This window comes from Pantherophis guttatus, chromosome 2, assembly GCF_059756535.1.
Source record: "Pantherophis guttatus breed Tessera chromosome 2, ASM5975653v1, whole genome shotgun sequence".
In the NCBI taxonomy this organism is placed as follows: Eukaryota; Metazoa; Chordata; class Lepidosauria; order Squamata; family Colubridae; genus Pantherophis; species Pantherophis guttatus.
The window spans coordinates 122,386,721-122,412,877 of NC_142064.1; the positions used below are offsets into that span (position 1 = coordinate 122,386,721).

General features: G+C 41.4%; 1 protein-coding gene across 2 annotated transcripts in view; it reads right to left on the reverse strand.

Annotated features, from left to right (window-relative positions):
* Positions 1-301: 301 nt before the first annotated feature.
* The window catches only part of LOC117675380 (caM kinase-like vesicle-associated protein), a 33,169-nt gene continuing 7,313 nt past the window's right edge, over positions 302-26,157 (reverse strand). For both annotated transcript variants that reach the window (XM_034433940.3, XM_034433937.3), the window contains exons 2-11: positions 14,493-14,588; positions 12,189-12,320; positions 7,646-7,720; positions 6,303-6,441; positions 5,985-6,105; positions 5,573-5,648; positions 4,497-4,633; positions 3,919-3,997; positions 2,273-2,360; positions 302-1,476 (exon numbers count right to left, since the gene is read on the reverse strand). In XM_034433940.3, coding sequence (XP_034289831.2) covers positions 1,273-1,476; positions 2,273-2,360; positions 3,919-3,997; positions 4,497-4,633; positions 5,573-5,648; positions 5,985-6,105; positions 6,303-6,441; positions 7,646-7,720; positions 12,189-12,320; positions 14,493-14,587 — 1,146 coding nt within the window. In that variant the 5' untranslated portion in view covers position 14,588 and the 3' untranslated portion in view covers positions 302-1,272. The remainder of the gene's footprint in view (positions 1,477-2,272; positions 2,361-3,918; positions 3,998-4,496; positions 4,634-5,572; positions 5,649-5,984; positions 6,106-6,302; positions 6,442-7,645; positions 7,721-12,188; positions 12,321-14,492; positions 14,589-26,157) is intronic.

Consider the following 26,157-nt stretch of genomic DNA (forward strand, 5'->3'; position numbering starts at 1 on the left):
GGTTTAACCCATTTTCTAGGCTATATACGTTGGACTGAACTAGCCAAACAGACTAATCAAGTCTAACACTCAGATTTAGCAATGTGCACAACTGCAACTGCTAGGTCTTTATAAGTAGCCTGAATGAATGGGTTCTGTAGCTTGAATCAGTGTGTTCTGACAATACAACCTTTTATTTTTCAAAGCAGGAAAATTAAAAATAGATTCTTACTCCTCTCCCCAAATCTGTTTGGGGATTTTTGAGGTACCTGGATGATAAATTCATCCCCAAGAAGCACATTTAAAAAAAAAAAGACAATAATCAGAGAAAGACCCTGTTTATTTTCTTTCCCAGAGCTGCCCCAGGGGAAGGAAAGACAGCACCAGGAGAGGGCAGCTAGGATTTTCTGTATTAAAATAACATCTTCATAAAACATGCAGCTGGCCTGGACATGCATCCCACTTATTCCATTCCCTCCTTCCACAGTCCAGCTGAGGTTGAGATTGATTTAACAGAGTAACAATTCATCATCACTGCCTTTCCAAGCTGTCCCTGCTGTTGCTAACAATTACATGTGAGACCAGCACTGCAGAATGGGGGAAAAGCTGGAAAATTGACCTTTTGACTTGTGGAATGGACTGTCTTCTGGCATTGGCATTACCCTCTTTTCCGTTCTCTTTGGATACATTTTTGCCAGCAGTGTAGGTGTTCTTAGTTCCTAAGAGTATCTACAAGTAGGAGGTGAAGTTTTTTTCTCTTTTTGGCTTTCCACCCTGAGGGAAGCAACTGTGAATCAAACTGTGCTGTCTTCTAAGCCCCTATGAAACCACAGAGGCAGGGATGCAAATATTGTGGGACCTTGGTCTTTGGACCTGAGAGATACTGTCACTCAGCAAGGCATAAGGGTTCATTGCATGGGGACAAGTAAAGCTGGAGGACAAGGGCCATGGCTTGTACTGGCTACTGGGAAAGGCTTCAAAAGCAGGCCTATGCTCCCATAAAGGTATGAGGTGTATACTGCGTTTGATGACAGCTGAAAATCGTCTAGCTAATGGTGCCTCTGATCCTCAGTCTTTATTTCCTATGTACAATATGTAACTTGATGTGGTTGATTGGTCCTGATGTCCAGTCGCCTGTCCATCATACCAAGTAGTTCCTGACAAATCGGCAGGAATAGGGAAATGGATAATACCACTGTGAAGCTCCCCCCATGCTGCTATCCCACAGAACCCTCCCCTTTGAAGAGCAGAGTGTGTTGATCCAGCAGAGAAAACATCAGGAAGCAAGAGCAATTATTCTCTTTGCTCAGCAGCTACTTCTGTCTTGCTCTCTTGCTCCTCTAGTGAACATGGAGTCTCCAAATGTTCAGCCAGTCTGGGAGCTTCAATGGTGACCTCGTGAGCCACGCTCATAGAGGTACGAGGAGTAACAGGGAGGCGGCCACTGACATCTGTGGCCCGGAGACGTTGCATGAATGTAGTGACTCGGATGGCTTTCTGCAATAAGAAAAGCAATATCAAGAAATGGCATGAAATGAGCATCTGAACTGCTACCCTTTTTGGTCCTTCATCCAAGTGCTAAATGATACTGGCTCTTGAATGAAGAACCGGTACAGATTTAAGGCTTCTGCAGCTTGCAACTGCTGTAATTAAAGAAGTAAAATGTTGAGAAGCAGGAACATGGTTTCTTTTTCTCCTCTTTTTGTAGCCTTACAACAGTAGCAATATATTTGCGTCAATGGTTTCCTTAAAACACTGGATTCTAAAGATTCATAGGAGAGAAGAATGAAAAACATGATTGTATTTACATGTCCTATAAGCCTTGCATGATTTGAGGCCAAGCTGTTTGAAAGATCAAAATTCTTCCTCAAGAGAACCATCTGGAGAAATTTATCCTTCTGCCCTATCACCACTGAAGACACTTTCTCCCTACCTATTTTTTAAAATATCTTATTTTCTGATTACTTGCCACATTTTCCCTTTGTTATAGAATAGATCATAGAGTTGGAAAGTGATCAAATCCAACCTGCAAACTATAGTATTCCCTTCACTATCTCTATTAGATTACTATCCAGCCTCTGTTTAAAAACCTCCAGTAAAGGGAAAGAAACCCCTCCATAGGGCAACCTCTTCCACTGATTGACAGCTGTTACTGTGTAGAAGGTATTCCTCATATCTAACTTGTATCTACTCCCTTGAAGTTTCAAGTTCTTCTCTGGATTTGCTCCAATTTATCAGTGTTTTTTGTGAACCAATGTACAGTATAAAGAATTGATCTCTTCCAATGACTCACCCTCCATTTGGCCTTGGCAAAATTTTTCTCAATCTGTGCACAGACCCCTTCTTTGAGGTTCTTTTCGGAAGCAATGTTTCCAGATATCCTGGGAACAAAAGTAGAAAACACAGTTTTATTTCACATGTTTCTCCTCCAAGTTATTCAGGGCAGTGCTTGTGCTCCACCCATTTCTTTTTATCATTGCAATAATTCTGCAAAACAGAGTAATGCAGATATAATGACTAGGCGCAAATCATTATTATTATTATTATTAGTTCAATTTATATGCTGTCTTTCTCCGGAGACTCAGGTCGGCTTACAATGCATTTAAAAAACCATTATAAAAATATTTAAAAATTAAAATATTAAAACCCATTCACACCATTCATGGCCGGATCTCGCAAGATCACAACAGCGAGATCAACAGCCCTAGGCCTGCCGGAAAAGCCAGGTCTTCACCGCTTTTCAGAAGGCCAATAGGGTGGGGGTGGTCCAGACCTCAGGAGGTAACTGGTTCCAGAGAGCCACAGCGAAGGCCCTCCCCCACGGGCCCGCCAGCTGGCATTGTTTAGTTGACGGGACCCGGAGGAGACCAACTCTGTGGGATCTTACCGGTCTCTGGGAGCTATGTGGTAGAAGGCGGTCTCGAAGATAACCTGGCCCTGAGCCATGTAGGGCTTTAAAGGTAATAACCAACACCTTGAATTGTGACCGGAGACCAATAGGGAACAGTGCAGCTCGCGGAGAATTGGTGTAATGTGGGTGTATCTAGGTGCACCCACGATAGCTGGCGCGGCTGCATTCTGGACCAACTGTAGTCTCTGAACACTTTTCAAGGGTAGCCCCATATAGAGCGCATTGCAATCATTCAATGACTTCATGGCAAGCCACATATTTGAATTTAGTCTTTTCATTGCAGTACTATTTTGGGAGATAGAAACTTGCAGATTCTAAGTATTGGGGGGATGGGTGGGAGAAGAATAGAGGGAATGAGTTAGGAAGTAAAATGGCCGTATCTTTAAAAATATTTATTCTTGTCCTGTTAGTATTGATACCATTACGTGGGAGACATAACTAGGTAGGTGATGCTACAGTGTAACACGTAAGCCATTTTAGGTTAGGCATATGTACATCTAGTGGCGCAGTGGACTAAGTGCTGTTAAAGTAGCACTTAATTGCCAGCTGCCTGCAATTACTGCAAGTTCAAATCTCACCAGGCTCAAGGTTGACTCAGCCTTCCATCCTTTCGAGGTAGGTAAAATGAGGACCTGGATTGTGGGGGCAATAAGCTGACTTTGTATAAAAAAGAACACCGCTTAGGGGGGGCCGAAAGCCCTACTAAGCAGGTATATACAAAAAGTATGAAGGCTATTGCTTAATGCATTGTAAGCTGCCCTGAGTCTCCGGAGAAGGGCGGCATATAAATCGAACAAATAAATAAATAAATAAATAAATAAATAAATAAATAAATAAATAAATAAATAAATGGGCACGGGATGCATTTGCTTCTGTCTGAAAGAGTTCCACTCACCAGAAGGGCGGCATATAAATCGAACAAATAAATAAATAAATAAATAAATAAATAAATAAATAAATAAATAAATAAATAAATAAATAAATGGGCACGGGATGCATTTGCTTCTGTCTGAAAGAGTTCCACTCACCAGATATGTCCCAAGGCTTCTTGGGCTGTGATTCGTTGGTCCTGATCTACCTCCATTAGTCTCGACACCAACTTCTTAGCTGCAAGAAAATAGAAAAGAAAAGATAGGGAATTAGGCAATGTTTAGGAGAGTCAGATAGAATAGAATAACAGAGTTGGAAGGGACCTTGGAGGTCTTCTAGTCCAACCCCCTGCCCAGGCAGGAAACCCTACACCACTTCAGACAAATGGTTATCCATGTGATCACTCTTAGGATTAGATTTTGGATCCACATTACAGGAAATGAAGAGGAACCATAGTAAGAAAGTAGAAAAGATTAATGCATGGAGAATTGCCGTTTTGAATATTCTGTTTTCAGACCGGAAATTAGAATAACAAAGAATAGGCAGAGTTGCAATCTCCCTCATTGTGCTTTTGCTTTCTTAAAATTGGCACACATTTTCCTTTTCATAACAGCATCTCCAACCTGCAAAGAAGGATTGTCTTCAAGGGTGTCCCACTTCCTCCTGGCCTGGTGTGGTACATAAGAGCAATTCCATGTCTATGGGAGAGAAGCTAACAAGACTGGGTGGTACTTACCAGTGACAGAGATATCATCCCAATATGGAGAGTCAAAATCATACTCCCCAGCCAGAATTTTGCGGAAGATTCGGCGGTTGTGACTGTCGCTATTTTCGTCATCCGTGTCATCATAGAAGGGGGGGTTCCCAGACAATCTGTTTTTGGTAAGGGCGGGAAGAAGAAGTCACAAAAACTACAAAGTTGTTTTCTTATGTAGCTTTTATGCTTATATAGTCAAATATGCTGGTCAACTTCTTGCGATTTTTTTCAACTTATATTAACTTGTCCCAACATGACACTTAGGCTTCACACCCGAGTTTGGCAGTAAATCAAAGGTCTCCAGTCTCTTAATGTTAATTCAGGTCTAAACTAGATTTGGCAGAAGACACAGTCTGGCTAATTAAGAATCCTATTGCAGACAAGAATGAAGCCTGAAACACAACTGTTGGTATCCTATTACAGTGCAAAAAAAAAAAAAAAGTCAGAGATTTCTGTGTGGCTATGTTCTGGAATTTAAATACTGAACTTTTCCCCTAATCCTTCTAAAATGAATATCAGGAGAGGTGGGTGGGGGTGGGGTATAAATGAAATCCTTCTCCCAATCCCTCCAAAGGATACATGCTGGCTCTCACCTCACTCCTTGGATTGATGTGCTTCAAATTGTGCTCGATTAGGAGGGTTATTGTGTCCACCTAGCACAGAGGTCCCCAAACTTGGCAGCTTTAAGACTTGTGGACTTCAACTCCCAGAATTCTCCAGCCAGCATAGCATTTTGGGAGTTGAAGTCCACAAGCTGCCAAGTTTGAAGACCTGTGACCTAGCATAGCATATCTAGGCTACAGAAATCCTGGTAACCATTAGATGGCAGCAAAGAATTCATGTTTTCCATATCACTTCTATTTAGCAACTGTTTGCCTAGATCTGATAGTTGTAGCAAAGCAACTGCAGAGAGATGGACCTGTCCTTTTTCTGTACGTTTTGTCATGCAAGTGCATGCATTCTCTCTCTCTCTCTCTCCCTCCCTCCCCCTCCCCCTCTCCCTCTCCCTCTCTATCTCTCCCTCCCTCCCTCCCTCCCTCTCACATGGAACTCACAGAATAAACATGATAACTCCAACAGCCCAGCAGTCAACAGGACGTCCATAGCGTTGCCGAGCAACCACTTCAGGAGCTGGGAGGGCAGACAAATGGATCAAAGACAACTATAGAAAATGTGAGCAAGATATATCCCGCGCAGCAAGAGGTAGATGCTAGGTTTGCTATTTTCACATTTCCCAGGAGAATTTTGTCGATGCACAAAAACCAGCAGAAATTTAAGAGCTGAGCTTTTCTGTCTTTATGGAGAGAACAACTCTACTTGTTGGATTTTTTGCCTGTGCGGTTCTTTTTTCAGGACAGGTTGCAACTGTGTGGAGCTTCTAGTTTTCAGCCCAGTTATTGCAATGTAGCAGAGAGAAAGTATCCCACGCCTGAGATATTTCTTCTCTGTCCAAAGACAAGTACATACCTAAATATTCAGGTGTCCCACATGGTTCTGTGATGGCACCATTCTCAAAGCGTGAGAGATAAAAATCCCGCAGAACCACTTTAGAGCGGTTATTCTGGTTGTAGTACATAAGATTCTCCAGCTAAAAGAAAGAGTTCCAAATTAGCAATCTTCCTTGTACTCTCCTTCCTGGGAGCCCTCTCCCTCCCACGCCCCTTCATGAAAATATCAGCCCATGTCTTCCAATGCTAAAAGCACAGCTATCCTACATAATACCACTAGAGGGGGATAGTTGCTCTTAAAAAAAATTGGTTTTAGCATTCCGTGCTGTTTCTTTACCTTTAGATTGCGGTGAACAATGTGCAGATTATGTAAATAAGCTAATGCCTCCAGCACTTGCCGCACAACATTGCTGGCATCCTTTTCTGTGTAGTAGCCCTGGTCTAGGATCCAGTCAAAAACATCGCCGCCAGTAGCCCTGTAGGGAATACCACAGCCAGCTTGACAAGTGGAATTGAGTAGATCTCAGATGGCCACTCAGTGACACACAAAAAGATACAGGAAAGGCTCATCCTCTGCTACCATCTACTGGCCATCTGGACTCTTGCAGTAAAGCTATGGTATGCTTCAGTAATAGGCAAAGGCACAGTGCACACCATGCCAGGGTAGAGCTTGACAATTGCAAAGTCTCTGTTCAGAATGCTAAACAGGAGCAATCTGAAGGCAGGGTGAATCACACTTGGTCTGGTCTATTCATCCACTAAGCCAAGGCTTGCTTAACTATCATCTACTATAAAAAAAATTTGGTTGCATTTACATAAACCTTAAAGCATGTTTACAAACCACAATTCATTGGTCCAGTTTATCCATCATGCTAAAGTATAGTTTGATTTTAGTTTGGGGGCAACCTTCTCCATCCCAAAGATGGCTTCTTTGACATGTGAACGCCTGCAGTCCAGAAATGTGTGGATGCAGCCAGGGCAAAGAATCGGGCAGCTGCAAATTTAAAACTCCCTCTCATGTCATTAAAATGTAATTCAAGTTCAATTATTTATATGATTTCCCCTTCATGTGTAGAATTATTCTTTCCTGTTGCATTAAAAACTATGCTTTGGTGATAGCAATAGCAATAGCACTTAGACTTATATACCACTTTACAATCCTCTCTAAGCGGTTTACAGAGTCAGCCTATTGCCCCCAACAATCTGGCTCCTCATTTTACCGACCTTGGAAGGATGGAAGGATGGCTGAGTCAACCTTGAACCTGGTGAGATTCGAACTGCCAAATTGCAGGCAGCTGGCAGTCAAACCTCTGATTTCATTGGGCCAATAATGTCTCTCTTGATTAAACCATCTAATACGAATATCGTGATGAAAAAAATGAGGATATATGAAAGCTGCATATGTTATTTTGATTTCCTTGGAAAGGTATAAATACAATAAAGCTGGCGTTTCAGCCTGGAGGAGGGGAGAACATATCTTCAATACATCAATATTAATGTTCTGTATTCTTTTTGCATATCTCGTTATCATCTATCTATCTATCTATCTATCTATCTATCTATCTATCTATCTATCATCTATCTATCTATCTATCTATCTATCTATCTATCATCTATCTATCTATCTATCTATCTATCTATCTATCTATCTATCTATCATCACTTCCCAGTCAAACTTACAGTTCTTGGATAATGTAGAATTCCTTCCTCGTTTCAAATGTGTCAATCAGTTGTAAGATATTGGGGTGATTGACCCTGGAAGAAAAATGCAGAGAGACCTCAGTTTCCCCTCTTCCCTTTAGCCCAGTCATAATTATTCTGCCTGTCATCAACTTACCTGGCCTGTGATATCCTCCATCTCCTCCCCTGCTGAGATCTTTCTTGCCTTGCCCGTTTCCCTACTGCCTGGCTCTGTTGTTTGCCCCCCAGAGTTAATTTCTACAGAGACCAAGTCAGCAGAAATCTCAACCCGCCCTAGGGCTATCTCAATAATTCATGCCTGGCCTTTAAACAGTAAAGAAACTTAAAACAGTTCTTCTGATACCAGCAGGTCAGGAAATAAAAAGTGCATTTTTTTCTTTAAAGAAAAAGCAGCATTAGCTACAATGAATGATGGGGACAGAGAAGGGAGTCTTAATTCTTTTTCTGAGGATGTGAACTTCGTTCTTCCTTGTCATTGCTTTACTTTTTGCTTGCTTACATAACAGCTGTTGGACTCAAAGCACTCGAGATGAATTTAAAGCAAAAAAAAAATTGACCTGTTTTTTTTTTTTTTTTTTAACCACTGGAAATACTACCTTTTTAACATTCTGAAAACAAGTTAAACGTAGACACACACTCTCCCCATCTGAGGACATTTATCTTTGGCATCTGATTTGTGATTTTATTGGATGTTGTTTTTTTGCTGTTGCATACTGTCCAATATTTTGCAATTGGAGGAGAATATTAGCATTGTTAAGGAATGGAATGGAATGACATGGAGAGTTTTGCTGTAATTATGCCTCAGTTGTTGATGTGCTATTAAAAAAAGAACAGGAACAGGAATATTTCCCAAATAAATTGGCAGTGAATAACCTTGCTATTGTTAAGAGACTATCATTAAAATGTATTAAATCTGTTGGCATTATTTAAGAACAACAAAAAAGAAAAACTTAACAATCCTTCAGAGTATCTTAACTGTTCTAGCACAGTACTCTTCCAGGCAGAAAGAACTGATATTATTCTTGGGATCAATTAGAGCATCTCTTCCAGCTTAGGAGTCACAACCCTGAGTATTCCTGCCACCGCTTTGGCCTTTGCTTTCCACATCCTCTCTAGTTCCTCCTTCAGGCCCTGGTACTTCTCCAGCTTTCATGCTCCTTCCTGATGTCTACGAAAATTCTCAATCATCCAGGTCATGGTTGTCTCAAATGTGGTCCCCTCACTCCCTCCAAAAAAGACAACTGGGTTTTCTTAATTTTTTTCCTATGAAAAGATGAGAAGCTTTTTTCAAAGGAAAAAAACCAAGCAATTCCAGTTGTGGGGTGGGAGGCACCTTTGGGAGTCCTCCTTGAAGTTGCTGTCACTTGGCAGTGCTACATTTGTCACAAATGCTCTCTTCTGGTCCTCGTCTATTACAGGTAGTCCTCGACTTACAATCACAATTGAGGCCAAAATTTCTGTTGTTAAGTGAGACAATTATTAAGTGGGTTTTGCCAAAAAAAATTTACTACCGGTTCTGTGGGCGTGGTTTGGTAGGTGTGGTGTGGCTTGGTGGGTGTGGCTTGGTGGGCACGGCAGGGGAAGGATACTACAAAATCTCCATTCCCACTCCACTCCAGAGGAAGGATACTGCAAAATTCCCATTCTCTCCCCACTCCTGGGGGAAGGATATTGCAAAATCTCCATTCCCACCCCACTCGGGGGCCAGCCAGAGGTGGTATTTGCCAGTTCTCCGAACTAGTCAAAATTTCCTCTATCAGTTTTCCAGAACCTGTCGGAACCTGCTGGATTTCACCCCTGGTTTTGCCCCATTTTACAATCTTCCTCGCCACAATTATTAAGTGAATCACTGCTGTTGGTAAGTGGTTAGTAACCTGGTTGTTAAGTGAATCTGGCTTCCCCATTGATTTTGCTTGTCAGAAGGTTGCAAAAGGTGATCTCATGACTTTGGGGCCCAGCAACGGTCGTAAGTATGAGTCATTTGCCAAGCGTCTGAATTTTGATCACATGATCATGGGGATGCTTCAGAGATCATAAGTGTGAAAAATGGTCATAAGTCACTTTTTTCAATGCCACTGTAACTTTGAACTAAATGAACTGTTGTAAGTCGAAGACTACCTATACAATGATGTGTGGGTTGATTGGCCAGTACCTGCCTGTCTGTCTGAATCTGGAAATGACACAGGATCTTAGTCCTGTTATTTTCCATGATCTTCTGTGGAATATCCTATCTGGGCTTGGGAGGGTCCAGCCCAAGGGGTGTCAAACTCGATTTCATTGAGGGCCGCATCAGGGTTGTGTTTGACCTTGGGGGGCCAGGGTGGGCGTGGCCAGCTCGATGTCACTTGTGTCAGGGGTGCATGTGGTGGCCTGAGCGCTGCCAGCAAAAACGGGCTCCCAAGCTCCATTTTCGGCTGCAACAGCCTCCTGCAACCCTCTGCCAGCAAAAACGGAGGTCTTTTCACTGGCAGAGGCACTGCAGGCTGGTCCTTCACTGTTTCCAGGGCGGCCCTGCGGGCTAGATCTAAGCACCCCACGGGCCAGATTTGGCCTCCGGTCCTTGAGTTTGACACTCCTGGTCTAGCCCATATACACTGCAGATGTTCCTGTATACAATGCCAAGTACTTGGTTGTGCTGTTCAGTATATGCTGTTCCTGCCATTGTGCATTGGATTGAAATCTCTGCACTGTCTGCACCTTGGATGCTGCGTAGTGTGGTAGAACCCGGCTTCTAGGGATCTGTTGGTTGCAGGGAAACATACATAACTGGGAAACTGGTACCTTTCATTGTTACTCTACTGCTGCAAATATATAGTGAGCTTTGATTGGTAGAGAGCCCCCTCCCCGCTTGGGCAAGTTTCTCCAGATCTGAAGCCCAGTTCTTCTATCATTTTGATAGGCAGAGATTTGCTGCAGTGGTCCCAGGATAGGGTCTTAAGATGAATCTGGCTTAGTGACTCTCTAGAACGTGTGTCAGCAACCCGCGGCTCCAGAGCCGGATGCGGCTCTTTGGGCCCTCTGCTGTGGCTCCCTGTCCCATCACTGGCCCCGCCCCTCGCCCTCCCCTCCCAGTCACTCCTTGCCTGGCCTTGGAAATCCGAGAGATACAGAGGCAGGGGGAGAGAGGGAGAGGAAGAGAGAGAGAGACATAAATACAGAGAGAGGAGGGTATATAGAGTGGGGTGATAGAGAGGGAGAGGGGAAGAGAGAGAGATACAGAGAGGTGGGGGAGAGAGAGAAAAGGGTTTTGTGGTTTCCTGTCTTTTTAAACAACCAGTTCTCTGCCCAAATGACTGGCTGGGCAGGCGTGGCCGGGGGGGGGGTCATGTGACTGGGTGGGAGTGAGTGATGTGGTGATGGCCATGCCCACCCAGATTTTGTGGCTCCCGGTGTTTTTTTGTGTGGGAAACTGGTCCAAATGGCTCTTTGAGTGTTTAAGGTTGCAGACCCCCGCTCTAGAAGATTTCCTTGGAACCACATTTACATCAGTTTGGTGCAGTGGACAAAATGTGGGGTATAAATGAGTAAACGTACACAGTAGTCCTTTGTCCTATGTCACTAAATAATCTGAAAAGAGAAGCCATTCTGCCATCCCCTACTGGCCAGCACTGACCCACTTTCCAGTGGGAAAGAATCAGCATTGCAATGTTTCCAAGTAAGGCTGGAAATGGATGCTTTAGCAGTTATCCATAGTCAGATGATCAGAGGATTCTCATCCAACCCTGCCTGATCTAAAGTTTGGCTATCTTGCACAGTTCTTATCTGATCGTATGCTGATCATGTTTTCCCCATAGACACAGTTCTCAATAAGAGAATAATTTTTTCCACTCTTCAAAAATAGTGAGGGGGAAAGCTGTAGTGAACAATTTCCTATCTAGTGGTACAGTTGTTAAAGGGCACAGAAGCCTGCCAGGAAAACAAAGAAGCAGATGGCTCCTTAATACCTCAGCATGTTTGCTGCTGTCTGTTGTTTTAATTTTCCCCAATATTTTGGTCTCTCTCTGTTCCCTTTCTCATTACTCCAGTGTGCTCAAGTTCCTTCCCCGTACATCTGTTGTCATAACTGAACATATAGGATACAACTTAGCTAGAGTGTCCATTAACTCATTATAGACACCCTTCAGTTTAGGCATCTGACGATGCAGAAAGCTGGACAACCCCTAGATGAGGGGTGTCAGACTCACGTCATGGCGGTGTCATATGACGTATTGGGACTTCCCCCACTTCACTAAACTGGGTGTGGGCGTGGCCAGCACGTGACACATCCCACCCACGGGCCGGAGTTTAACAGCCCTGCCCTAGATTATAACAAAGCGTAGCCATCTAGTGGCCATTTGGATATATGCAGCCCAGATATGGCATATCTAATCCATTTGGTAGTTGTTACAAAAAAAGGGAATATCTTTATTTAGAATGATACAGATAGCGGCTCTTACTGAAATTCCTTTTGCTACACAAGGATGCAGAAAGGTAACATCAGTTCTTGCACATGCGTGCACACATATACACACCAAGAACCTACATTTTTAGGATGAAGATTTCATTCTTGGCTGCTCTTCGCACTTTGCGTCCATCTTTCTTGAGAAATTTCTTGCAGATGTACAGCCTGTCTGTTTGTCGTTCGCGGGCCACACAGATCTCACAGAATTCCTTCCTGTGGAATAGCGATCAGAAAGAACTCTGTTGTTGTTTTTTTAATGGCTAGCTTGATGTTCTTGATGTTCTGTTTTCTATAGTTACCAGCCAAATATCGTTACATGGTATAGAGCCAAAATGGAAAGAGATGTCCAATCCCTGTTGTTTATCCCAGCATCAAGTAATTAAAACTGTTTTAGCTATCAGAATTAGTAGACAGTGACAAAACGATATTTTACATGCTCTCTGGTTAGGATCAAAGAAAGCAAAACAGACTAGAGAGGTTTTATTTAAAGCCCAATATGATCACCATTTTTTCAGCTTTGCCTGCCTCATGTTGTAGGTGTCGACTTGCAAAGCTTTCAAGTTGCCATGAGCAGGAGGGAGGGAGAACTGAAGTGAATTCCATACATTTTTTCTGACCGCAATCAGAAGGAGGGTGTTAGGTTTCACAGCCAGCCAAAGTGGTTAATTGGAGAATATGATTTATGACATGGCCAGAGAGGAGGGGAGAGACAGGGTCATAGGGGAACGTAAATCTACGTGGGATCAGTCCTAACTGCATCCGAGTATTGCCGGAATGTTGCTCCTAATAAATGTTTCCTTTGAAGTTTGGATCATGGCTCATGAATTAATTAGGGCATCTTTCGGAAACTTGACAGTAGGAATATAATGTGTGTGTGAAAGAGACAGAAGAGCTTGCACAGTGTTTTACCTCCTTGGAGTGGAGGATAGAGATAAAATATAAATAGAATTAATAAGTAAAGGCAAGACACCATGGCAAACCTGAAACATCTAGAATTCCTTTGTGTATTTGCGGTAAAATAAAAGTGATTGATTTTATTTCCAAGTTTGATTTACATTTTGGGAAGCCTTGCATAAACAGGTTTTTTTAGCCCATTGAATAAATTTCTTCAGCAAGGACATAAAACAGAATCACCTGTAAAGAAAAGTGGACTTCCTGACTTTCAGCCTTATCACTGGCGTTTATCTAATTGCTGACTGGAGTAAGAACTTCAGATTTCCACTCTTCTTTGGGCTCAGTTTAACAGAGGTTGAGTGACCTCATGGAACTACAAAATGGGTAATTGCATTCTTGCTAATGCTCTTAAAGCTGTAAGATACCTTATATGGAAAATATTGGACTGCAGTTGTAATTTTTAGCTATAAGTAGTTCTTGACTGATAGCCATAATGGAACCCAGAACTGTCACATAACAATCCATCTAAACAAGCACAGGACTAGAACTACTACATGGTCAACGATACAAACAATACACAAATACCACAGAGGCTCCACCAGCTGATAACAATCATATTAACTGGAAACCGAACCAGATCTCAAGGGCTGTCTGGCCCTTAATGTTGTTCCAGAGGGTGTGGGCCACAATAGAGAACATAGAGGAATTGTTCCATTGGAATAGTTTTCTAATCCTTTTAACTCTTCTATTATTAACATGGTTATTAGTTTTGGTGATCTGATAATAGCAATACTGTTGTATGCATAAATCCTATCCCTCTGTTATTCATTGAGCGTCGTAATCTTTATGTTGAAAAAGTTTGAAATTGAGTTGTGTTATATTATAAATACCATATGGCCTAGACTGTCTGTTTGGCAGTCAGAATGGGAAGCCATCTACTAGCTATTGCTCATCCTTCTCAGCAGCTGCAATCAGATATAAGCTATTTCACAGGACCTATGTTGCTGTTCCTTCCTCCTGCTGCTCGTAGCAAATTGGCTGACCAGGTACAGGCTGAGACGAATCTCCGTATCCACTGAGCATCATAGACAGTATTTCAGGAACCCCAGTACAAAGAGCAAGACAAGCAAAGAGAGAAGGGCAATTAATCTAAACAATAGAAAGGAGGTCATAGATCCACAACCACGTGATACAAGACCCAGAACCTTGAATGTACCTGGTAGCAGCAGAGAAAATAATGTACCTGTTCTGCAATTTGAAATCCACATGTCTATTTCATAATAGGCTGACTTTGAGAAGATACCACAGTGTGTTGGATGTGGCAGTGTTATTGCAGGGGATCTCCTAATAGCTGGAGAAGAAAGGAAGAGGCTTCCTTAAATGATGCATCTCTTAAATTATTAGGACCTTGGTTGCAAATCCATTCCTTTCTAAGGTGGACTTCAGGACTCCAGCAAGCTGAGAGTAGTTTCAGGCAGGGTCCCTACTTACGCTCGTAGCAGCTGTCCAATCTCATACTTGTCGGTGATGTCAGAAAGGCTGTTGTAATTCTTTTCATCCCGCAGTCCGATGCAGCCAAACGGCATCCTGGGGATGAGGGAGACATAAAGACTGACTATGAGTCTCGGTGTAACTTTTCTGAGCCTGTTTATCCTGAGTTCCCTACAGGTTATAAGTCAAAGATGGAGATTGGCTTTTGCCGTAGAACCTCAAGCAGCCAGCTTTAAAAGGAGATATTCAAGCAAGCAATAGCTAACCATGCAGCTTTTAGTACAGCCTTGATTGCTAGATTCCAAGCACAAATCGGAAGGATTGGCATGTTTTGTTCTGAACCAACAGCTTCATTTTTCTTTTTGCAGGATACCTCCCAACTTTTATCTCCAAATCCCCTATTTATATCCTCTCATGGAAGCTTCATATATACTCCAAACTAGCTCTTAATAGGAGGCATTGCCCTTCAGTAGAGAGAGGGGGTCAGGTTATGTCATAATTTGAAAGTGTCTATGCATTTATGACCCTTCAGAATTCCCTTCGTGCTTCATTAGCATGACCTTCGTACTTCACACATAGCGAATGAGAAATCTAGAGCTGAGGATAAAGCCTTAAGTTCTGCCTCTCTCCACTCACAGGAGAACTCACTTTCAACATATTCTCCAATTCTCTAGAAGTCCTCCATTTTTCCTGTGGCCAAAGAAACAATAAAAGATCTTAGGTCACATCATCAAGGAGGAAAGCATAATAATGTGTTTACTTATTTATTCCATTTTCATGCCACCCATCTCCCATATAAGGTGGATCCTATACTATGACCTGGGGTCACATTGATTTCATGCGTAGAAAACTGTTCATCTCCAAGTTTATTGAGCATCTCAGTTTACAAAAGGCCAAGTGCGCTTAAATTTTTGTTTAAGAGGTTAAATTTCAATTAATTAAATGAAATTATGACTGATGTGTCCCAATGACTTTGATGCAATTTAAATATTTTTCCCTAACTTGCTGCCCTTCAGATACTTTGGACAACAACATTCATAATCTTTCTTCGGCATTCTGTTGTGACTTCATTTGCATCCATATGAACAACTGTTAACGATTGCTGGTTACGAGAGGCATCTGATATTTTTGCATATGAACTTCTACATATACAAACAGTCCTCCTTTTGTAACAGAATGAGTTCCCAAAAGGGGAAGAACAAAGTTTTGCAATATTTGAAAGATTAAAGTAAGAGTAATGATGTGGATTTTTAGACAATATTCTATTTTGATTCATAATGTCACAGGCTATCTTTGCAGTTTTTCACCTCCTTCATAATCCTGTCAGGCAGTTCCAAAAACTCCAACTGATTTTAAGACTTGGCATATAAGTATCTGTGTGTTGCGTCACATCAAAGTCCAAATCTATTTTAGGGCTAACATTAGGCTATAGCATCATCTAGCTATTATGATGTTCCTTCCTTTCATTTATTGAGTGCAGCTATGTCTGATCTGTCTCCAAAGATCTCAAGGTGGCATTCAGGGTCTGTATGCAATATATGAGATTGCAATTGGCTCAGAAACTTAGTCATTTAAAATGGTAAAGTCGGTCACTAGTTCCTAGTTTTTTATTCCTAAATTTTGCTCCAACTTATCACACATTATACCACATGGTGCCGATGTAATGGTTTTGATGGAAATATGCATCTTGAGAGGTAAAGACATTGTAATAAGTTTTGTCTTGGTCAAGCAGAGCCCATGGTGTAATGTGTAGCATCTTCCAAGGTAAATGGTGAGTAACTATTAGTCCTTTAAGGAAACTAGGTCAGACATAGCAAGAACATCTGTTCTGTATTCCATATTTGTTTTTTATATCCTTTGCAGTTTTGAAGGGCTACCTTATGGGAAAACATTAGGATGTGGGAAGCATTAGATATGCCCTGTATCCCGTGTAATGGCTGTACATGAGCTTTCTGTTGTTTGTCAAATGATCACTGAGATGCTATCCCTGCAAAAAGAAGAAAATGGATGGTGTATGACTAGCTCCAATTTGCATAGGCATGACCTAGTGGTTACAATGTTGGGATGGACTAGAGCAGGGGTCCCCAACCTCCCAGTCCATGGACTACTACCGATCTCTGGCCCATTGGAAACTGGGTCGCCTAAGCGGTAGGAAAATGCGCAAAGCTACATTTACGCAAGCGCAGGGCATGTGCACAAAACCATCCCCCTGCAGACTGTCGGTCTGCAGAGTCAGAAAGTTTGGGGACCGCTGGACTTTCCTCTGCCACTGGGTAACTGTGGGGCAGTCATTTTCTCTCAACCAATTCATTTCAAATTGGTGTTTTTCCAGGGGAAAAGAAAAGGCAGGATATGAAAATGTTATGTCTCTGGTAATTGGGAGGTGGGGATGTGTGTTGGCTGCTTACCTGTAATCATGGTTAACTATTAATTGCCATATATTTATGGTAGTTAAGCATGTGTCAGTTTGTCCTGCAAATGTAGTCTCTGTTAGGTAAAGATCTGAGAACTACTATAGAAATCAATTTAAATTTGCTAGTGTGGAATTTGCTCTAATAGTGCTAGTAGGGCCCTTTGAAAGGCATTTCCTCAGTATCGTGATGCTCTGTGACACCCGTGTGAAATTTCCAATGCCTTTTCAACTCAAGGGATGGTCAACCCACCCGTTCTCCAAATCTAGCTCCACAAGGCATTCTAGATACAGTATGTCGGCACCCCAAGGGGCATCATTAGACACAGATGCTCCTTCTTGTTCAAACAGAGCAATATCAGACTTGATTTTCCTTGCACAAAGAAACATTGAGAGCTGGGGCCATATTCATGCAGCCAATTCTGGGTGACTCATCATCATGAATCTCAGCAACAGATCCATAGATTTCTGGCTCCACACTTAAAGAGCTGAAGCTAATATCTGGAGGCAGCTGCATGGAGCCCAGAAGTAAAATATTGCAATTTTCTTTTATGGATGGTTTGGATTTGAATTTTCACTCAATTTCTCTTTGGCCTTTATTTCTTTCTGATTTTTTAAATCTATCCTTTTGACAAGCAACTTGCTAAATATCTTATCCAGTGCTTTATATTCATTGGTGCAAGAAAAAAAAGTTGCAAGATGCAGTAACCTGGAATTACAAAGATTTTTAGCAGTTTTTTTTTTTTTAGAAGCTGGTGGATCCTGGGCATGTAGACCTCTGGAGTTTTTGCTCCATTTTATTCAATAGACAACCTGGAAGGAGGGAAATTATTAAGTTTAATGTCACTCACTTCTGAGCAGTTCCTGTGGTTGAAGTGTCTAAAAAGATCAAAATCTGTATGTTCTCATGAGATAAAACCCTATTATATAAAGTAGAATTAACAGCTGTCCATTATATGGAATCCAGTGACTTAAATCAAGTGATTGAGGGAAGGAAAGGGGCTTAATAGAAAATCCCATTCTATGCGAATCTTCATTGCCAGTGTTAGATTTTGCTCGCTGTCTATTAGTCTCCAAGGTCCTATCCATTGGCTGATGGCCTATAGTGTCATGGAATGTTTAAAAGCATTTTAACAGAAGAGGGAAAACAATTAGCAATTGAATGCTCACAAACACTAACATTTCTAAGTGGAAAGTAAAATGGTAATGTTTATCCAGCAAAAACACCATGAAGACGAAAGAAAGAACTGCATGCAGAAAGGCAGAGAGTTCAGATGATAAATGTCAAAAGAGCACCTCAAATAAGGAGACTAAGATACTGAAACCCAAAGGACAGGTAATTCAGTAAAAAGAAGAAGTAGAATAGGCAGCGATGGAGAAAGAAACTCATGGGGAAGACTTGCCAAAGAAAAAAGGCCTAAGGACAATAATTATAAACAATCTTATTTTCACATATCTTTAATCAGTTCTTAAGCCACAGTGGCTGGGTTCATAGTGATGATAATGATAACAAATCAAACCTAAGCAAACCACATTAGGGCTGAGCATGATGTCTGACCCTAGCAAATAAAAAAGAGGATAGGAAGATGAACTACAAAATGGAAAGAGAACAAAACCAAGAGTGCAACTTAGAGAAGGTGGTTGAGGGCCAGGAAACTAAATGACAGAAAGCAACAGAATGGGAAAAGGATGGCAATAAGGAAGCATGTTGGGCTGAAAAGAAAGAACTGGACGAAACACTAAAGTTGGGGGAAGGCAAAGGCCAGGGTGAGTTGCAAAATTTGCAAGGTTTTCAGCGAAAAGGACTAAGAAAAACAAACTAGATGGGCAGAGAAAGGACAGAGTGCCCTAAGTTGACATCAATGTCATATTTGGTCACTCCCTGCTCAAGATATTAATGTATATCTGATGTAGTAGGTGGTTCATAATATCAGCCCCACCAAAATCAATCCAGAAGACCAAAAATAGTAGGGAAAAGCCAAGCATTTAAAGTACTGAAAATGGCCTGAGAATTATGCACCGAAGGCTCTCCTAATTCTCCACCTTCTGGAAGGTGATTGTGAATGAGGAAGTGACCCAGGCCTCCCTCAGGATGGCATTCCAGAGCCTAAGTGCACTCACTGAACAGGCCTTCTAATTAACAGAGCCTCTACTCACTGCCAATTACAGAAATGCAGCAATGCAGGAGCACTTGCATCTTACGGACTGAGGAAAGCTTGCATACATATATGCAAGGCCTACAATGACTGTTTTTTCTGTCTATTAACTAAGAAGAAAGGCTTTCCACAACTGGCTGCACATGGGACATTTTTAAGCAAGTTCATCACCAGTCAACTCATCCTGAATCCTGTAATATTGACTCTAGCAGACAGCCTGAAAATTCAGAAAACATCACACAAGACATTGAACCCTAAGTCTAGGTTAATAAAACACGAGTGCTATAAAGTATTTATATCACAGAATATCAAAGAATAAAGTATATTACTTCTTAATGTGATGATGTGCATTACACAATCATTACACAATCGCTTAAAACAGTGGCTAGGTTCCTACAACATGCTGAGTTAGAATTACCCAACCCCACTTTTGCCCAGGCATCCCATGTCTGGGTTGCAGGAATCAAGGGAACCATTGGTACCATCCATGGCAGCACACGGCAAGACTGTTCTGCATCATTTTATCGCCATCTATGGCTCACTTGGATTTTTTGCAGCTCATATAACGGAATCACTCTTTTGACTAAGTAGGTAAATGGGGATGTGAATAAGGAGACATCTATCAGCCTTCCCAGGTAAACAAGATAGAAAACTAAAACAGATGAGTGAATTCTACTTTATTTTAGAATCTTGCAAATCTGAAAGTACAAATCTCCCACCATCTCCTTTACAATCTGAGTAATTAGCCAGGGATGTCCCTTTTGTGCCTCTTTCTGCCCATTATGTTGTTGCAGGCTATGCCCTCTCTTATCTGACTGTTCCCTAGGCAGCATCTCTTCTCTCACCCCCACACACACCTTTCTCAAGGTCTTTCTCACATATCATTACATCATCTTCCTACAGCTTCACTTTGTATAACAGTAGGAAAGACTGAATGCAATCATGAACTGATTTGAACTACCTTATAAGTCACTGGAAGGCAGTGCAGATTATGGCCAAAGGAGCACAGACTTATTTCTATCTTAATTCCTTTAATATTTTAAAAGGGAAGAAAGAACCAAAAGTGAGGCAAGTGATAGAGAAGTACAAAATAAACAGGCAAGAAATTGGCAAGCATCATAAAATCGACTGTACTGAGTACACATTTTCAAAATAACATTTGTTGTACATATTTGGATATCTTCATGCACAGATCATTATTAGTTAATATTAGGTATCAAGAACAGTAATTACCAGAATATAAATTATAAGTCAAAATGAAAAATTAGTCTTATGAGTTGGGGGGAAAAACCTATCTTTTAAGTTAAGAGATGTGGATGTGGAGCAGGTCCATGAGAATGTAATCCAAAATGATTACCAAATTAGATTAAATTTTGTATATGGATTATTTTTCAGGAAGTACATGTTTAAATAGCTTATTTATATTTAAAATGTAAATCATTCAGTAGAATGAAATGGAACTTAAAATACAACGAGGGGGGACAAAGGTTTAAAAACCCAGTGCCTCAAATGGTTATGGTATTGGGGTGAAATCCAGCAAGTTCTGGCAGGTTCTGGAGAACCGGTAGTGGAAATTTTGAGCAGTTCGGAGAACCGGTAATGGAAATTTTGAATAGTTCGGAGAACCGGCAAATGCCACCTCTGGCTGGCCCCAGAGTGGGGTGGGAATGGAGATTTTGCAATATCCTTCCCTCAGGAGTGGGGAGGGAATGAGGATTTTGCAGTATCCTTCCTCTGGAGTGGGGAGGGAATGGAGATTTTGCAGTATCCTTCCCCTGCCATGCTCACCAAGCCCCGCCCACAGAACTGGTAGTAAAAAAATTTAGATATCACCACTGGAAGAAACCATACCAACAAAAAGTTGAAAGGAAAGCAAAGAAGGTGAAGACTGAAAGGAGACTTAATATGGCTGGAAAGCTGAGGCAGAAAGGGGACACGGACTCCAGAGGCCTCCTCAGGTCAGAAAATAGGCATAGGAGAGAAAACCACATGGAAAATTAAAGCAACTTACAGCACCCCAATTTTCTGCACTTGCAAACATAGCTCCTAAATTTCTGCAAATTCAATTGCTATTCAAGGCTCAAAATTTATCCAAGCCCCTTTTTGTTTTAGAGCTGTCCTTGGCTGAAGATCTTGTAGTTTGACTGTTGCTTTTCAGCCCTAATTAGTCATTTCTTCTCCAGTCTAATCTATGGCAACGAGCAGACTATAGTTAATCAATGCCTACGTTATAAAATGTTTAGGATTTGGGGTAGAAAGTGATTTATTTGGTAGCCGTTTTCTCAATATGTTTTTGAAGCAAAAGCTTTCAATTTCAACAGAATTGCAGCAATACATTATTGTAGGCTGCACATGCCACATCATTAATTTTACAACCTGGGAATAGTATACAAACAGCTTAGAGCTATGCTTGCAATCAGCATGTTGACAGGAAGAAAGAAAAAGCAAACACACACAATAATCAAGTTATAAAATAAACAGTTGGGGGTAAAGTTAAAGAAGAGAAACTTGAGTTTTTAATAAAATTAATCAGATTCCCTCTGGTTGTTTTACAGCTCTAAGTTTGACCAAATTCCATATTGCTTTCCAGGGAAAATTGCTGAGGCTATATAGTTCTTCAGAAAATAAGTTTCATTGAATGCATTGGGGAAGACTTGTGTTGGAGAATCACATTGTAAGTATGACAAAATCAATAGTGTAGTACTGTTGTATTTGGTCATTCCACTGGTTTCACAGGGTCATATTTGTGTGTAAAGTAAACTTATTTTAAGATTGCAATTAAAAGTTCTGCCAAAATCAATCCATTCACAAAAATGACTGCCGTATTTGGATTACTGGATATTGGATTGCATATTTCTGCTTGGAAAGGGAAATAGATTCACAGTTGCCACATTCCCATCTTTTATACCAAGAACCGGTGCCTGAGCGTTTTGTTCTGCATAATAACAGCTCATCGTTAACACATTGCCAAGAGCTCTACTGTGCCTTTAATTTAGCCCTCTCTGCAATATTTATCTTTTTCCAATTTGGAATTGTTAGGGGGAGTTTTGTGCCTGTGTGCCTTTGAATCATTGCTGACTCCTGCCCAGATTAGTCCCTGCAGTTTTCTTGGCAATGTTTTGGAAGTGATTTGCCTTTGCTTTCTTCTCAGGGCTGAGAGGGAATGACTGGCTCAAGGTCACCCAGTTGGTTTTGTGCCTAAGATAGGAGTAGAACTCAGGGTGGTCTCCCAGTTTCTAACCCTGTGCCTTAACCACTACACAAAACTAGCTTTTCCAATTTGTTATCTGTACTATAAAATATATGCTAGAAATAAGGTCACATTTTATTGGCAACCATTCCGAATGTGCTTCAGCAACTGTCTTTTTACAAATTAAAGACATCCAGCTTTGTACAGAGCAAAATCCTTTACATATCTCTTTAGAATCCCCACTGGGTTTAGTGGATTTATTCTTAGATGAATGCGTAGATACAGGAGAGAAGAATCTGAGGCTCTTTAGATATCGTTCCAGCTTCTCCAGCCATCATGATCTAGGAAAATGGAAGTTGGAATCATCTTATTTTATAGAGCTGCTGGTTGCTCTAACTCTGATATACAGAATATTGAACTTCTAACGATCCTGAGCAAGAAATAAAACTCTTGATTTTTGCCTTTCGCACTAATAAAAAAAATTAAATGCATTTTTTTTTTACAGGAACAAGTAATAAGGACTATTCCCAATAAGCAGATGTGATTTCAAGTCCCTGTAACCATCAGCAATTGAGTTCACCTTGTGGAATTCTTTATCTTTATCTAAAAAACAAAGGGTTGACTAAGACGGCTCTTCACTAACCAGGAGAAAGTATGCAAAATCATTTCCATTGGTTCTTGAGAAACAGAGTGAAAATGAGATTCTTCTGCCGGTGTTAGGCTGTTGAAATATCCTAATTAGTTGTAGATACTGCCTTCTGCTTTTGCAATACAGATTCTTGTGGTTTATCACTTTGTTGTTCTTTTTCATGAATTTTTGCCAAGCTATTAATAATACATATGACACAAGCTCTCTGAAAGGCCTCGATTGGCAGAAAATGTACGAGAGATACCACATAACATGGAATGAAATGGAAATAAAATTGACCTGGCATTGAAATCTGGTATGGTATCTTATTTTTCTAGGCAAGCAACACTACCCAACAAAAACAAAACAAATTTAAAAGAGAAATTCTTGGAATGGATGCAAATTTCCCTCTCTTGTCAACTCCCATTTCAACAGAACTGCTGCCCTCATCCCAGCTGTTCAACAAGAGGAATTTTGCCCCGAAAGGGCTTCTGGGAAAAAGAAACGCGCCCCCCCCCCCATACTGTAAATCATTCCTTTTAAAAAATATTTTTAAAAAGTGAATGATTTATTTATGTTCTTCTCTTTTTCCTTCAATTTCAAAGAAAAATAAGCAAAATTCCCTCTGTAGCTTTCCCTAGAGACTCCAAAGAAGACGCACTCTATGATGATACTTCACACTAATAATAACAACTGAGTGAGAAGACAGAAGTGGAGATGAAAAAAAGAAGAAGAAAAAAAAGGCGAGGATAGCAGCCCTCTCTAAAGGATGGGAAACTACAAGCAGTTTCTTAGGTAAAGAGGTCTCCAGAACGTAACTCCAGTGTTCAAATGCCACCGAGAGGCAGAGTGGGGAGGCTGCCTTAGATGACAATCTTGAATCTCTATTATCCATCCTACTACGACAGTAAATTGTCACTTGTTCATTTCTAAAGGAGGTGAAAGAAAACCCTTTCAATGTCCTGTGCTGAAATGTCTCGGGCAACCAGAAAAAGGTTGGTGAAAACAAGGAGAATTTGGCCAGAATTCAGAAGGTATTTCACTGTGAAGTTTGAGGGGTACCCAATAATTTTCACTGTGGGAAACCTTAGAAACATGGAACAGAAATCCAGAGAATTAGAAATTTAAGGACTAGGGATGGCTTAAAAGATTACACTGAAATTAGAAACATTTGACCACTGCCTTCATTCTTCTAGAAATCTGGCAGTGTTCTCTTACTGCTTTCTGATGGAAATCCATTTCTACCTGAACTATTTATGTCCATCTCTAGAAGAAAGCTGGTTTCCATTGTTCCAGTGCCACAATGATAGGGCAGTATTCTTCTTATATATAAAAATATGTGGAATCCTGTGGCATCCACAAGGAGATGCCATCACACTGCCAGACAGTTGGCTCTGGATGAAAAAGTGTGCCCTGGTAGGTAGGTCTGTAGAGGATAAGCAACTTTGTCACTTTACAAGCAAGAGAAGCCAAAGAGAAGGTAAGGTCATGACTTGAAAGAACCTGAAAGCAAGATGCCAGGATTAGATTTGGGGAATAATGTTGGGAAAAGAACAAGGCAGCGAGGAGATCAAAGTGGCTTTTGGTGGAAAGATCCACATCAGACCAGGAAGCCAGGGGTGCAATCCATGGGTGCAGCTACCTTCTTAGATGTGCACAAAATATCCCATAGTAGCTGGGATAAATTCCATTGCCAAATTGATGGTCTGGCCTTCTGTTATCTTGCCCCAAAGCAACAGTCCTTCAGGCTGGTCTGGAAAGGCCTCCCTCTGCCATCGGTCTCAACTTATAGTTTCCAAACCTGTTGCTGACAGAGAATGCCTGGGGATAGTTTTAACCCTGTTATTGGTGTTTTAACCCCCAAGAAAGCTGGGAGTTTCCATGGCAACCCATCAACTCGCTAGCAACACTGTCAAGTAACTTAATGGGCCACAATGCATGAGGAGCCCAGCTACACCCTGCAACATAAACATACCCTGACAGAGATAGCATAAGAAATACACACAAGCATACAACAATGTGACTGTAAGCCTTGGGAGCTCTACATCAAGTCACTTCTCTTGTCATCTGGTTGAGTTACCAGTAGATAACTTAATAAGGATGCTGTATGATGCAGTCAAAGGACTCATATCCAGGGCTATTGGCCTGTGCACAGTTGTGCCCCACACATTGTGGAAGATATATCTGAATAATCTTCACCTACCAGGCAAGATGTACACACGCCATCAAATTGCACCCGGTAGTACATGCATAGTAGGGCTTTGCAGTGGCAAAGACCTGAAGCCATAAACAGCCACACTCAGCTGCACAAGCCAGCTGTCTCATGCACCTCTTGGCAAGTAGGCCACCATTCCCAGTGATGGGAATGCCCTGCTCATTTTGCAGAATCACAAATGATGCACTGCAGATGGAGTGGCTTGCCTAAACCGGCTCATATTCAAAAGGTACACTCAGAACCCTCACAGTTTGCTACATTTTGGGAATTCTTCTCAAAGACTGTTATTTGTTCAGTTTATAGCAGGGGTCTCCAACCTTGGCAACTTTAAGACTTGTGGACTTCAACTCCCAGAGTTCCTCAGCCAGTTTTGCTTTGCCGGCTGAGGAATTCTGGGAGTTGAACTCTGAGGAACTCTGGGAGTTGAAGTCCACAAGTCTTAGAGTTGCCAAGGTTGGAGACTCCTGGTTTATAGTATTTGGATGCAATCCCTGTCAGACGCTTGAGTGATTTGCCATTGTTAAAAAACACATTGTAAAGCGATACTAAAACCTGACAAAACACGTAGCAGATATGCCTAGCGGCCCTAACCTTACTAAAATATAACCATCAGAGACATTCTAGGGCAGTCACAATCACTGCCAACACAGGATGATCTTCACCGGCCTCTTACATGAAAACAAGGGCTGCTGAACATGCCTGAACATCCATGAAAAAATACGTAATGGTCGCTTCCAAAATTTGGCAGCATGGTTGAGCCAAGGCAATATGGTCTATCCTTTCTACCCCTAGGATTCTCGGCTTTCTCCTTACACTTATCCACAACATTATGAGCTCCCACCAACATTTGTCCAGTGAGCCAAGATAGTTTTATTCTGATTATTAAAAAGAGTAGCTACTTTTGGTGAAGCATGAAGGTAGCAACACAAAGCCATTTCTTTGAACTACAATGATGCACCGTTCAACAATTTCAGAGATCTGATACCTGACAGGGGTCAGCCACTCACCTACTCGCCCCCACCTCCAAACTGCTTACAGTACTAAATAATATTTATTCTCCTTGCCC